Source organism: Hypomesus nipponensis, chromosome 24, assembly GCF_054491055.1.
Source record: "Hypomesus nipponensis isolate SF chromosome 24, ASM5449105v1, whole genome shotgun sequence".
Lineage (NCBI taxonomy): Eukaryota > Metazoa > Chordata > Actinopteri > Osmeriformes > Osmeridae > Hypomesus > Hypomesus nipponensis.
This window is the reverse complement of record NC_140384.1, coordinates 6,542,592-6,554,693: the sequence shown is the minus strand read 5'-3', so window position 1 is coordinate 6,554,693 and position 12,102 is coordinate 6,542,592. Positions and strand designations below refer to the sequence as shown.

The window sequence follows — 12,102 nt, the reverse complement described above, 5'->3', positions numbered from 1 at the left end:
TGTTTTAGTTTATTTAATGCAGGGATTGTACCCATCTGACATCACAGCTGTTTGTACATTTAAACAAGGAGTACATCTGTCTTGGCTTCAGTGTGTTCCGTAAGTGGTTCCCATAGACAGCTGTGTGGACAAACTTCAGATTAGATGCATCTCCTTAAGTAGCATTAAAACATTTAGGATGTTCAACGAGTGTCTTGATTTGGTGAAACAGGAATGGAGAGCATGAGATGGTCACTCACAGATTCAGTCGTGTCATCACTGTCATCAAGGACTGTGGTTTTGTGTTTAAGGTAGAAATGCCTTCTCTTTGTACATGTCACCAGAACCCAGTCACAAACTGCACCTGTCTACAGATGAAATACATGATTTACAGATAATTCATTATTCATACTTTTGTGCCAAAAATACCGTACATATGAATTCAAAATACTGCATAAAAAAGGCTCATGCAGTTGGGATGAGATATTCATTGCTGTGCACTTGGAAGTCTTAAATTATTTGGGATTGGACGACATACCAAAGAGAGGAACGACAGCGCTGAACCCAAATTCACAATGGTTGGGACAATGTTGAATTTACCTGCCTGCAAAAATGTAATGATTACAGTGTAGCGATCCAACAGGTAGCCATTGCTTCATGGTGGATACATAATCTTAGTAACCCTGTCAAGACTGTTTATGCAGATGAAGCATTATGGTTGGAAAGCCTCACATTTCCAAGAACGATGACATCAAAACGGATTCCGTAGGCTTTGATCAAGGTTCTTGCTTCCTCACCATCACTGTTGTTGAAGTATTTTGCAAATCTGAAGAAAATTAACCATTAAATCAGAGGGATTTTTAGTAGTGGTCGAATCATACATAACTTCCAAACAGGATATAGAACTTGGTTCCTCAGTTTATTTGTTTCACCTGAAGTTGTATCCAGGAGCAACATTGTTGGTAGGGTTTTTGTCGTCTAGCCTACGGAAGGTGTACCGAGGTCGGCAAGGCTTCCCCCACCAGTCCAGGTCACAGGTCCAGTTGATAATAATACCAAGCACGCCACCCTTCACAAACACAACCTCATGTTTTACATTTCATCTATTATGGGTGATGAAAGATATGATTATACCTACCTATTATTCTTGTGGAAAGTAATGAATTTGGTTTACTGATTGGTATGACAAAGTTTTCCTGCAAATAATTTTGTTACTGATAAATGCTCTTTATGAGTATATGATAATAAACTTGAACTAATGCCCACTGTTTAGATATTTTCATGAAAGATCAAACTGACAACATTTTGAATAACTGCTGATATTTTGATCCAATCAAGGTTTTTATCATCTGTGTGTCACCTCTGTGTTGTACTTTAGGCTCACCTTGACAGCCATGGTCTGAAAGTTTTCTCCGGCCTCCGAGACCATGGTCTTAAGGCGGAAAATGGGACAGTGAGGATCTGTCTTGCGATTGAATTCACACCGTTTCAGGTATGAAGTGTTGACGATGTCAGACATGATGTTTCTTCTGCAAAGCAAAAGAAGCAAATAGGTCGGTCTAACTATGTTTGTACGCAAAGAAAGAAAGAAGGAGTAAAATAAACATTACCCGTGGAAGTTGAACTTGGGGTATGTCACGCTGTTTTTGATCAGTACTGTAAAGTTCTCTGCTGCACCCAGCAGTGCTGGTCTAATGAGATACAAAACACAGTACAAATTCACACCCTATCATTCCACAATAAAACCAAAATGTTGTCTCACATGCTGAGGGATAAAAAGTGTGTAATATAACATATTGAGTTTCTTACTCAGGTATGTTAACATCTAATTCAAGTGGACACCAAGATTGCACCTCACAGGTTTTGATGGTGTCTGAATAGTTCACACATAGGCCAGTCTGGATACCTTAAAAATCAGCAATATTCTGTCATATTTGTGTTACCAGAGCAAGACATAAAACAAACAAAAATAAATCCTCCAAGTGGAAGCTTTAGGATCATGATTCTGAAACTATACCAGTAATGAAATGGCAACGTTTGGTAGTGAACATTGACATACTGTACATTTAACACAATTTTTAGCAAAGTAAACAGAGTATTGTAGCAGCATGCCTACCATTGCCATGAGGATCACTGAAACCCTCTGTGCAGTCACAGTCATCTATGCAAATTGTTGGTGTGGTCGGGAGCTTGAAAAGAGATACAGTTCCAATGATATTCAAATACTTAACTTTTGCATTTCCAACTTTTCCATTTAAAACAGGGGCAGTGTCCTTCTACTACGCATACAGAAGTAACACATGAAAAAACATATTGAGAAATGTTTGAGACAATTAGAAAAAAGTCACAGGAACAGACATTCAGTGGTTTACCTCAGGACAGCCTGACTGAGTTTGCCTTGGGGTAATAATGGCATTAGTCAAAACAAAAAATGAATTCTCCCCCTGTCATACAGGAAAACAAAAGGTTTTAGCAGGGTGTCATGAAAGTGCTACACTGATGACATACAATGACTGTTTTGAGGTAAAGGATGGGTCAGGAACCTGAGGTGGGATGACAAAGTCAGCCACATCCCAAATGTGGGGTCCCAAATCGGAGGAGTTGGTGAAAGCATATCCTTTGACCTTAGTGGTGACCGAGCTGATTATAGAGTCTGTGTCCTGGTAGCCCTTCTGCAGGTAACACACATACCTAGAAGGGGAGTGGATGCAGCACAACAGAAATATCTTATCATCTCACTAAAGAATATGGGGAGTGGATGAGAACAAGGTACAGCATAACAGAAACATCTTACCGTCAGACTAAAGAATATCAAAAACACAGTTAATACATTGAACACAGAGCGATACAAATAGTCACGCTTGCTTCAAAACTCTTACATGCAGCAGTATTCTTTGGTTTAAACAAACGTACCCGAAGACATAAGCAATGATCAGAAAATGTATGAATCTGAAGAGAAGTCCTACTCCTTTGCTCTGAATAACAATTGTTCTGGGTGTTTCATAATCAAAGAAACAGCTAAGACAGCCTTGACAGCAACAAGTAGTCTTTGTCATGGCTACACTTTCAGAACTGCAGGCAGTGTACAGTAGGACAGTTATGAGTACCACGCTCAGTTTACATTGTCAAATAGAGCATTCAAATCACCATTGTGGTTCATAAATGTGCAAACGTATGTACAACTCATTTGAATAAAATGTCTTCGCAAAAATGCTCTTGTGAGTGGCTATATATACACACTGCAAATGGACAGACAATTTGAAGCGGGAAACTGGAAAACTGTTGAAGTTAGATTTATTATTTGTGATCAAAAGATGCACTTCAATGTAAAACTATTTAAAGATAAACAATTACGATACAAATGTCACCTCATGATATGCTAGGCATGTTAAAGCAATGTTAGAATGTTAATGATAATGCTAAATGTTAGCACAAAAGTCACATCAACACACTAGTACAATCCACAACGCAAGAGATTAAGGTCTGGTGTTAGCCATAGTTTCGCAGTAGCACCTCGACAACATCATTGTCTAAAGTTTAGTAATAGGGCCAGACCGAACTGTAACAGTTTTAGTGGTCTGAAGTCCACTGTACTGTCCGTCCGAACTGGGGTACACCCCTCTGATTCTTAACACGGAGCAACTAGGGATGACAGGTCGTGTCTCTTTTGGAGGGGAGCCGAACCTCCAGGTGATGTACTGTCTGTAGGCGCAGTGGCGGAGGGCGGGGGTCTTGTCCTCCGGGCCCCACTCACTGAGAGGCTCCCTGTACAGCAGCACACCCTCCAGGAGAGTCTCCCCCAGCACCAGCTGCTCAAACAGGGGGGAGGTGGTGATGCATCGGCCCCTGCTCCGCCTGCAGCACAGCTGCTCCGCGGGGAGGCTGGGGGAGCCACAGCAGCCACACAGGCACCAGGACGGACACCCGGGCCTGTGAGGCACCTGCTGGGGCTGCTTGACTCCGCTGGACCCGGTCTGCAGTGTGCCGACCATGGCTCTCAAGTGCATTTCATCCACCTGGCAACCAGACCAAGATATATCCGTTCATACACCAATCGAATGACATCACTGAGGATTACACTGTACATACTGGACAGTTAGCTTTAAGGCTTCCTTGAGTAGGAACAGTATGCAAACCTGGCTTTGATGAATTGAGATGGGTTTCACATCTTGTAGGCTTTTCTTCTGAGATTTTTTCACCACTCTAATATGGTCGTCGTCCACAAACGAGACACAGAGTATGCACTGAAACAATACATCATTGTTCAACGCCTCACATTTCCATTCAACGTTCAGTAGACAGAATGCAAATCTCCAGCCTGGAGGATGAACGTGCCTGAGGCTATCATGGAAATGACCCCTGTCGTCTCACCTGTTGTCTGTCCCGGACAGACTCAACCTTCTTTTCTGAGTAGTCCTGTCTGGCTTCTCTAGAGTAGCAGCTGGTCCCAATCAACCAATCAATGATAATAGTAGTCTGGGTGAAAATGAACCTTTGGGTTAATGTTTCCTTGTTCAGGACGGTGGTAGACATTCTGAATGTGAGGTAAGCATAGATTTTCAAACTCACTAGAGCGTAATAAGACAGGGTTGATCCAATGTAGATGATAAGTTGAATTATGCTGAACTTTCCTGCCTAAACAGAACACAGAGCAGAGAAAAAGCAAACTGTTACACAACCTTATTTAACGACATCAATCAGGCTTTGGACTTAACTGTCAGGCAATTTGGACACGGGATTTACATTACTGTTATAGGATATTTCCACATGTTATTATTCAATTTAGTGGTATTTCCTGAAATATACAGTACACAAACCTTTCCAAAGACCATGACGTCAAACCTGATCCCAAAAGCTTTGTACAGCGTTCTGACTTCTATGCCATTCTCTCTGTGGTACCTTGCAAATCTGATAATGTAATTACAAACAAGCAAACAAGCATTAATATATATTTTTAAATGTAAATGCTAAGAGTTACTCGTCAATGCCGCACGATATTATGCTTGTTATGTTATTAATTATTAACTTACATCAAAAAAATCTGTGGCCTCACTCTTACCTGAAGTTGAGGCCAGGGTAAAGGGTTCGGTTGCCCTCCTTCTCATCCAGGCGGCGGAAGGTATACTTCGGCAGACAGTTTTGAGAAAACCCATCCAGATTGCAGTCCCAGTTAATCTGAATTCCAATTACACCTCCCTATAGACACAACAAAGCAAATGTTGTGTAAAGAGGCAGGGCCTATGAACGAGATTAAACAAGTGATGTGATTTCAAAAAAACTCTATGTGACGCACCTCTACCGCCATCTGTGAAAAGTTCTCCTTGGCCTCCTCAATTATGTCACCAAGACGGAAGATAGGACACAGGTGGTCTCTGTACTTGTTAAACCGGCAGCTCTTCAGGTAGGTAGAGTCCATCCAAGGAAGGATATTCCTTCTGTGAAGCAAAGAATTGTCATCTGGAACACTTTGAAGAACCTGGTGAAAGTGCCTACAGTATATTTAACAACGCTGATCAGTGATTGGAATTGGGGGGGGGGGGGGGGGAAATGTATGCGACCCATAAGGTATTTTACCTGATGAAATTGAAGGCAGGGAATCTGATATCGTTCTTGATGAGGACTGTGAAGTTTTCAGCCGATACTAAGAGAGCAGGCCTGCATAAATGGACACGTTACTTCAAATGAGTTTAAATGGCGTATTTTGTGTGAAACCATTAACTTCAGCCTGTATATCAACAGTAGGCTGCAATCAACTTAGCCAGCTTCCTAAATCTAATAGGAACTGAGATTTATAGTCCCATTAGTTCGGTATGAACACCTTGTACCTTTTACTGAACACAACTATTTCTGTGGCTTACCTTGGTGGTTTGGGCTTTGTTTCGATGGGACACCATGCAAACACCTCGCATGTCTTCCTTGTCACATCGAACTTCACACATGCTCCTGTCTGAACCCCTGCAAAGCAAGCCAGTTTTTTCTACACTATTTAGGATACTGTTTGTGATTAACGACTCCAAATGTATTTTTCTAATCTATCATTAGTCATTAGTCATTCACTAGTACTTCTGTTCATCAAACATTAATTTATGAACAATCTTGCTGGATGCTATGGAGACCGAGAGGAGATAAGATCCTTTCAAATCCCAACATATCACTGACAAATTCCTCTTCTTGTAAGAACTAAAGCTATAACTCAGTAGTAGAGGCAACTCTAAACAAGACAATACCATGGCTATGCTGGTCTGAGAACCCTTTCTCACAGTTCTTGTCCGTTCGACACAATTCTCCATAAGGGGGGACCTGTAAGATAAATGTAGATGACACCTACTGCATTGCTGTTTCTATTTATCAGAAGAAAACTTTTGCTACAATACACTACCTCTGGGCATTTTCCCTGTTTCTGATCATTTGTGATAGCCACGTTGGTCACCACAAAAAACGAATTCTTTCCCTGTTGAAGAAAACTTGGAAAGGTGAAAGCCATATAACAATGCATGTAAACAATTTATAAAAGGGAAATATTTCATCCGCACACACACATACACACCTGAGACGGACCACTGTAATCAACCACATCCCAGACTATATTACCAACGCCTGGCAGGTTGGTTAAGGCCACTCCCTTGACCTTAGTGGTGACCGAACTGACCACAAAGTCATATTCTTGATATTCCTTGTTCCATAGCATCATAATACTGTAAATGTATACATTTGTATAGTGGGTTGAGATTGACAAACATATGCATATTCATCAAGACAATTATATAAACATAAACATAATGAAGTGTGATATCTGTCTCACTTTTGCATTTAAATAACAAACAATTGGCGTACTGTTAAGGTCATCGTGCAATAACGTTTTACGCAGCCTTAATAAATGTTTACAAAGACATGTTGCAGGGGCGTTTTGGCCGTTTTTCCCCCAGCAGACATATATGTGCAAGCTATACTCACCAAATAAAAAGCAGAATGACTCCGTTAAGTGTCCATTTCAGCGATCCAAGTCGAACGCTTTTAATTCTGACAAGTTTATTGGTTTCATATTCGCAAATGTTTATCAGCTTACAAGACATTTTGGACATATTTGGATGGAATGGAATTGTTGTGTTCTGACTCATTCTGAAGTCTCCTTCCTGTGAGGGTCACATGTCCTTGTAGTCTTGCAGCTGCTGCAGTTCCATCCTCGCTTTGTACCAAGCCCACTCTTATTCATTGCCGGGAGTTCCACAATCTTCCTCTTTCTGTAGTTGTCTGCAGCCTACAGATTTTGAACCGCCAAATGGAAACAAAGTGATCATTGTGCATTTATGATTTATGGTCAATTTTGTCTCTTTATATCGGAATTTTTTTACAACACCCTTTAAGAAATTACAAGTGACCAGGGAAAAATGGTTTAAAGGCTAGTTTGATCACTGAACGCTGTCTGTGAACTGTTTAGTTGAAAATGGTGTAGGCCTACACTGGATCTGGAATTATTATCCAATATCCAGCAAGGTCAAAGCTACACATAGGCCTACATCATGTCCTCAGAAAGCCTCCAAGTCTGCAGGATTTCCAAAATGGCTTACTGTCATTTGAATTGTGAATGGCATGATGAAGCAAATAGATGAGCACAAAAAAGAGATGGGGGAGAAAAAAAAAAGTTATAGATTTGAATAGGGAAATACAGCAAGCCAAATGAGCCAAACTAAAATAAATTTAATTTCCATGGTCAGAATGTTTAGATCAGTCTCCCAGAAGGTGCTTGAACTCTAGGTAAATTACCGTCTGGCTAATAAACAAATCCATGCTTGGAAAAAGATATGGTGTTAGGTGCACTGGAGCAAACAAAAGACTAAGACTAAGACTAATGAGTCATGCAACAAGAGGTGCACCTATGTCAAATGTAGGGTTGGTTCATGCAATAAATCAGGAAGAACAACCACATGTTGCTATGTAGAGATACAATAACAAGAGATGGAACACAATGATGTAACACAAATATATTCAATCAAAACCAACCCTGAATACAACACAGCATATTCAGTAATTGCTCTCTTTGTCACGCTGTGTGCTTTTTTTTCATTAAGCAAAATGGCCACGAATAATTAGGACTAATTTGTGTTTTCCAAATCTTGCTACGGACTACACCATTACCTAGTGCCATCCGGCATGATCTTTCATTTACATCAGTTCAGGAGGTCATCATGACTCAGAGGAATACATTTGCATGTAGGAATTCCAATTATTCTATAAGATGCTTTGCAGACGTTACTTTTCCTCACAATCGTTTGGATTTCAGTCAGCCTCGTCTCCTTCCTCCAAATTATCAACAATGGTTCTGTTCATAAATACTTCAAAATTCTACGGCATGGTCATAATGGTTTTCTTTGGAGTGCTGTGGAACATCTTCAACCTGGTGGCCACTGTAGTCCAGCACGGAAACTCCAGGGGCCTCCAGACAGCAAGTCTCGCCATCCTTTTCATCTCCCTCAGCAACGTGCTGCTCTTCCTCTCTACGTTCGGCATCATCGTGATGATGTTGATGGGTGTACTTTGCTGGCAGGAGCTGCCAATGTTCTTCTGTGTGGTCCTGTATGTGTGGCTGGCCAGCAGCAGTGTGAGTTTCTGGTCCATCGCCTGGCTGAGCGTGTTCTACTGCATGAAGGTCGTCAGCTTCTCCTCTGCTCTACTTGGGACGATCAAGAACAACATCTCGACCGTCATCAATGCGACTCTCGTTTTGACGGTCCTGAGCTCCTGGGTGATGTTCGCACCCTTCCTCTCCCTGACCTACCGCAACGAAACCACCATAACCCCTCTCGCGGAGAACATAACTTGTGTGATACGGAAACCTTTATTTCCTTCCTGGATGAACATGAATCTCTACGTGCTGATGTTCGTCTGCTATCTCGCTCTGTTCCCTGTGATGGTCATGCTACCGACCTCTCTCAGGATGGTGATTCATCTCTGTAAGCACACTATGTCCATGAGGAAAAACCAGAATGAGTTCCAGAGTGCAGATTCCTACCTCCTCGTGTGCAGGCTCACTGTGGCCCTGGTTGGGGTGTACATTGTCACTTTGTCTTTTATATGCCTTTTTTTCTTATATTCACTGTTTGTCTCTCAGCTCTCAGCAGACTATTTGTTTATAGGTTACTCTTTCTATTGCAGTGCAACTGCAGTTCTGTTGACCATCTCCAACAAGTCCCTCAGGGAGAAACTGTGTGTTCTGTTTTGTTGTGAGAAACCGTTGGTCCGGAGTCGAGATGAAAAGAGCAGAGAAACTGGAGCGGCGTGAGTTAGGCTGATGTGTTTATCAACTTAACATTTTTTTCTTGATGCGCATTCATGTGTTTATTCTTTTATTTCTTTAACAAAGCAAAATACAATTAGCATTATAACATGTTAACAATTTGGTTGTTGTGTGTCTTATCTGTACCAGTACCCTATCTGATTATTTTCAATATTGACAATTCTGTTGTTTGCAGATGCTGATATAGAGGTTATGTGTGAATATATTTTGAATATCATCCCAGGAAATATAAATCAACATACTTCCAGTCAATTGAGTTTCAGATTTATTGACAGGAAAGGCAATGCTTATCTCAATAAACCAAAGTTATCGAATAATGTCACCAAAATGTCTTCAATTGTGATATTATAAAACCCTCATCACACCATTGTATAACTATTCCATCGTCATCAATTCAGTTGAACATTTTCTGAATCCGTGGCTTAAGGAATTCCAGCATGCCGTTTTTCTCAAAGGTTTGTGGTAGGTTGGCCACGTTCATGAGGCTGTTGTGAGCCTCATCAAACAAAGCCTCACCAATCTCCTTCTTCACCCTGTCTTTCCAGGCACTGAGCTTTGGCCGGCTCTCAAACACATCCAGGCCTGTCCCAACCGGCTGCAAAACATGCACAAAAACCTTAAGTAACTACTACTAAGACATTGATATGTGTTTACTAAATTAAATCAAAATGTATTTGTATAACCCTTTTTACAAGCAATGTCACAGAAGGCTTCACATACGCCCATAGAACTGCGCCTCAACCAACCTAAACCCTCAAGGAAGACAAGGAAAAACTCCCAGAAAAACTAAAGTTGGTGGACTAATTTTACCTGCATTACTTCTACTATGGCAACAATGTCTGCCAGGGAGATCTGGTCTCCAATGATGAAGGGTTTGTCTTGGAGGAATTTCTCCTCAAACACCTTCAGGCTCTGTGTCAAGTCCTCCATTGCAGAATCCATTTTCTCTTTAGGCACTTCTGCACCGGTTACTATAGGAAGTATGGCCTATAACAGGAAGTAAGAACCAACCAAAACAAGAACTTTACAGCCTTATACTTCTTCATTAGATAAGATGTTATTTACATTTCATCAATCAATAACAAGGCAGAGGGATCAGGCTCAAACAATTCAAAAAACAGCCTTTACCCTGAACCAGTACACCTTTGACCCATGGGCTCGCATGGCTGAATGTTGCCAGGCGAGGTACTCGTTAACGCGTGCTCGCTCCTGCAGGTCAGCTGGATACCAGTTGTCTGACACGGAGGCGCTGAATTTCTCTGCCATGTACTTCAGTATTGCAACACTAAACACATAAAGAATACCATACACAATGAAGGGAATGTGCCAAAAACGTGACTCTGTGTTAACGTATCGGTGCTGAAGCTTTCTTTACCTCTCTGTGAGAATGAAGTCTCCATCTTTCAAGACAGGGACTTTTCTCACCACACTGACGTTGCCAAAGTCTTCACTATAATGCTGGCCTAAGATAATATTCAAATATTTAAAGAGCAGCAGTAAAAGTAAAAATGACCAAATACATTTCTCTATTGACTGTTACATATCACAAATACAGTAATAGTACTTAACTAAACATATTTTAGCAATATTAACAATCAAGACTGTTATTTAGTCGAGATTTCGATCAAGTTCTTACTTATAAAAAAGTATTTTACTAGAGATTTCCTACTTATAAGTTATTTATGCTAAACATATCTGACCACAGATTTGACTATAACACAACGTCTGTAAACTATATTGAATAAAGATCAATCCTGCATCAATTTAATGGCATGTAAAATCGTATATCTATTTCATACGTATCTGTAGGTTGATGAAAGCAGACAATAGAACTATCCTCTGAATAAAGTTGTGAGACAATCCGTTATATTTCACGTAGTACCTGAGGCAAGATCTACAAACTTGAATTCAAACGGAATGTCGTTTTTCTTGGCAAACAGAAACACAGAACGACATGGCTGAGAATGGAGATCTAGATACAATTCCAACGGCATTTTCTTTTAGGTGCAGGAGATGTTGTGTTCCGAATCTCGACACTGCTATTTCAACTCTGTATGTTCCAGCTGTGCCCCTCCCCTTAAACGCAACTGATTTTAAGTGATGACGACACTTCAATGTAAGGTTAAAGTCTTGGTTGAGTGGGCTTAGCGTTTGAAAAGTTTTGTAAATATTGTTGAGAATCTGAAGACATACTAAGCACAATTAATTTATGGTTCATTGTTGCTATTAATAGGTTTATTTGAGTTTATCTAACTCCACTTACTACATTACATAATGGATTATGCATGTGACATTTCTATAGCCTAATTTCATTTGATGAATAGTATTTAATCTATAAACAAAATAGATTGTTAAAGTATACTGACATAACATTATATAATTTCATGTAGGTTTGATTTTTGATCTGTCACATGCAAGTAATCAGGATAGAGGGTCGAAAGTCCAGACTCTCTAACGTAGCCCAGACAACAGACAGGGAGTGATCAGACCAGGTTTCTGTGAGTCAATATGAACTCCCACACCTCCACTTGGAATGTTTGTTAAACAAAAGTCCAGAATATGAAAATCAATGTAGTTGTTACCACATTGAACAATAAATGTTGTCACGTAAAGGTGTTACTGTCTAAAAAGTTTGGAGTCAAAGAACAGGTTTAGCAAGGCGGTGACAGAGGCTAAACGACTGTACTTGGAAAGACTTCAACAACAGTTCTCTGCTAACGACTCTGCTTCTGTCTGGAGAGGGCTCAGGCAGATCATCAACTACAAGCCCAGAGCCCGACACACCACTAACGACTCCCGCCTGGCCAACAACCTTAACAAGTTCTACT

At 40.6% G+C, this 12,102-nt stretch overlaps 4 protein-coding genes across 4 annotated transcripts; 1 reads left to right on the top strand and 3 right to left on the bottom strand.

Annotated features, from left to right (window-relative positions):
- Positions 1 to 23: 23 nt before the first annotated feature.
- Positions 24 to 2,902, bottom strand: p2rx4b (purinergic receptor P2X, ligand-gated ion channel, 4b). The gene is made up of 12 exons (XM_084690021.1): positions 2,893 to 2,902; positions 2,523 to 2,713; positions 2,352 to 2,423; positions 2,096 to 2,168; positions 1,789 to 1,885; positions 1,590 to 1,670; positions 1,364 to 1,508; positions 912 to 1,048; positions 712 to 805; positions 518 to 583; positions 240 to 347; positions 24 to 120 (listed from the first exon to the last, which is right to left on the bottom strand). The coding sequence occupies exons 1-12, from the start codon at positions 2,900 to 2,902 to the stop codon at positions 88 to 90; spliced, it is 1,107 nt and encodes a 368-aa protein (XP_084546147.1). The 3' UTR covers positions 24 to 87.
- A 354-nt stretch (positions 2,903 to 3,256) lies between these two features.
- Positions 3,257 to 7,128, bottom strand: p2rx7 (purinergic receptor P2X, ligand-gated ion channel, 7). The gene is made up of 13 exons (XM_084690258.1): positions 6,934 to 7,128; positions 6,527 to 6,674; positions 6,359 to 6,430; positions 6,207 to 6,279; positions 5,838 to 5,934; positions 5,554 to 5,634; positions 5,273 to 5,414; positions 5,039 to 5,175; positions 4,797 to 4,887; positions 4,549 to 4,614; positions 4,351 to 4,455; positions 4,116 to 4,223; positions 3,257 to 3,995 (listed from the first exon to the last, which is right to left on the bottom strand). The coding sequence occupies exons 1-13, from the start codon at positions 7,095 to 7,097 to the stop codon at positions 3,510 to 3,512; spliced, it is 1,770 nt and encodes a 589-aa protein (XP_084546384.1). The 5' UTR covers positions 7,098 to 7,128; the 3' UTR covers positions 3,257 to 3,509.
- Positions 7,129 to 8,338: 1,210 nt separating this feature from the next.
- On the top strand, positions 8,339 to 9,259 carry LOC146232896 (uncharacterized). The gene has a single exon (XM_084690020.1). The coding sequence runs from the start codon at positions 8,339 to 8,341 to the stop codon at positions 9,257 to 9,259; it is 921 nt and encodes a 306-aa protein (XP_084546146.1).
- Positions 9,260 to 9,522: 263 nt separating this feature from the next.
- gstt1a (glutathione S-transferase theta 1a) lies at positions 9,523 to 11,321 on the bottom strand. The gene is made up of 5 exons (XM_084690209.1): positions 11,157 to 11,321; positions 10,650 to 10,737; positions 10,403 to 10,559; positions 10,085 to 10,261; positions 9,523 to 9,869 (listed from the first exon to the last, which is right to left on the bottom strand). Exons 1-5 carry the CDS (start codon positions 11,266 to 11,268, stop codon positions 9,669 to 9,671), a joined length of 735 nt encoding a protein of 244 aa, XP_084546335.1. The 5' UTR covers positions 11,269 to 11,321; the 3' UTR covers positions 9,523 to 9,668.
- Between the last annotated feature and the right edge of the window lie 781 nt (positions 11,322 to 12,102).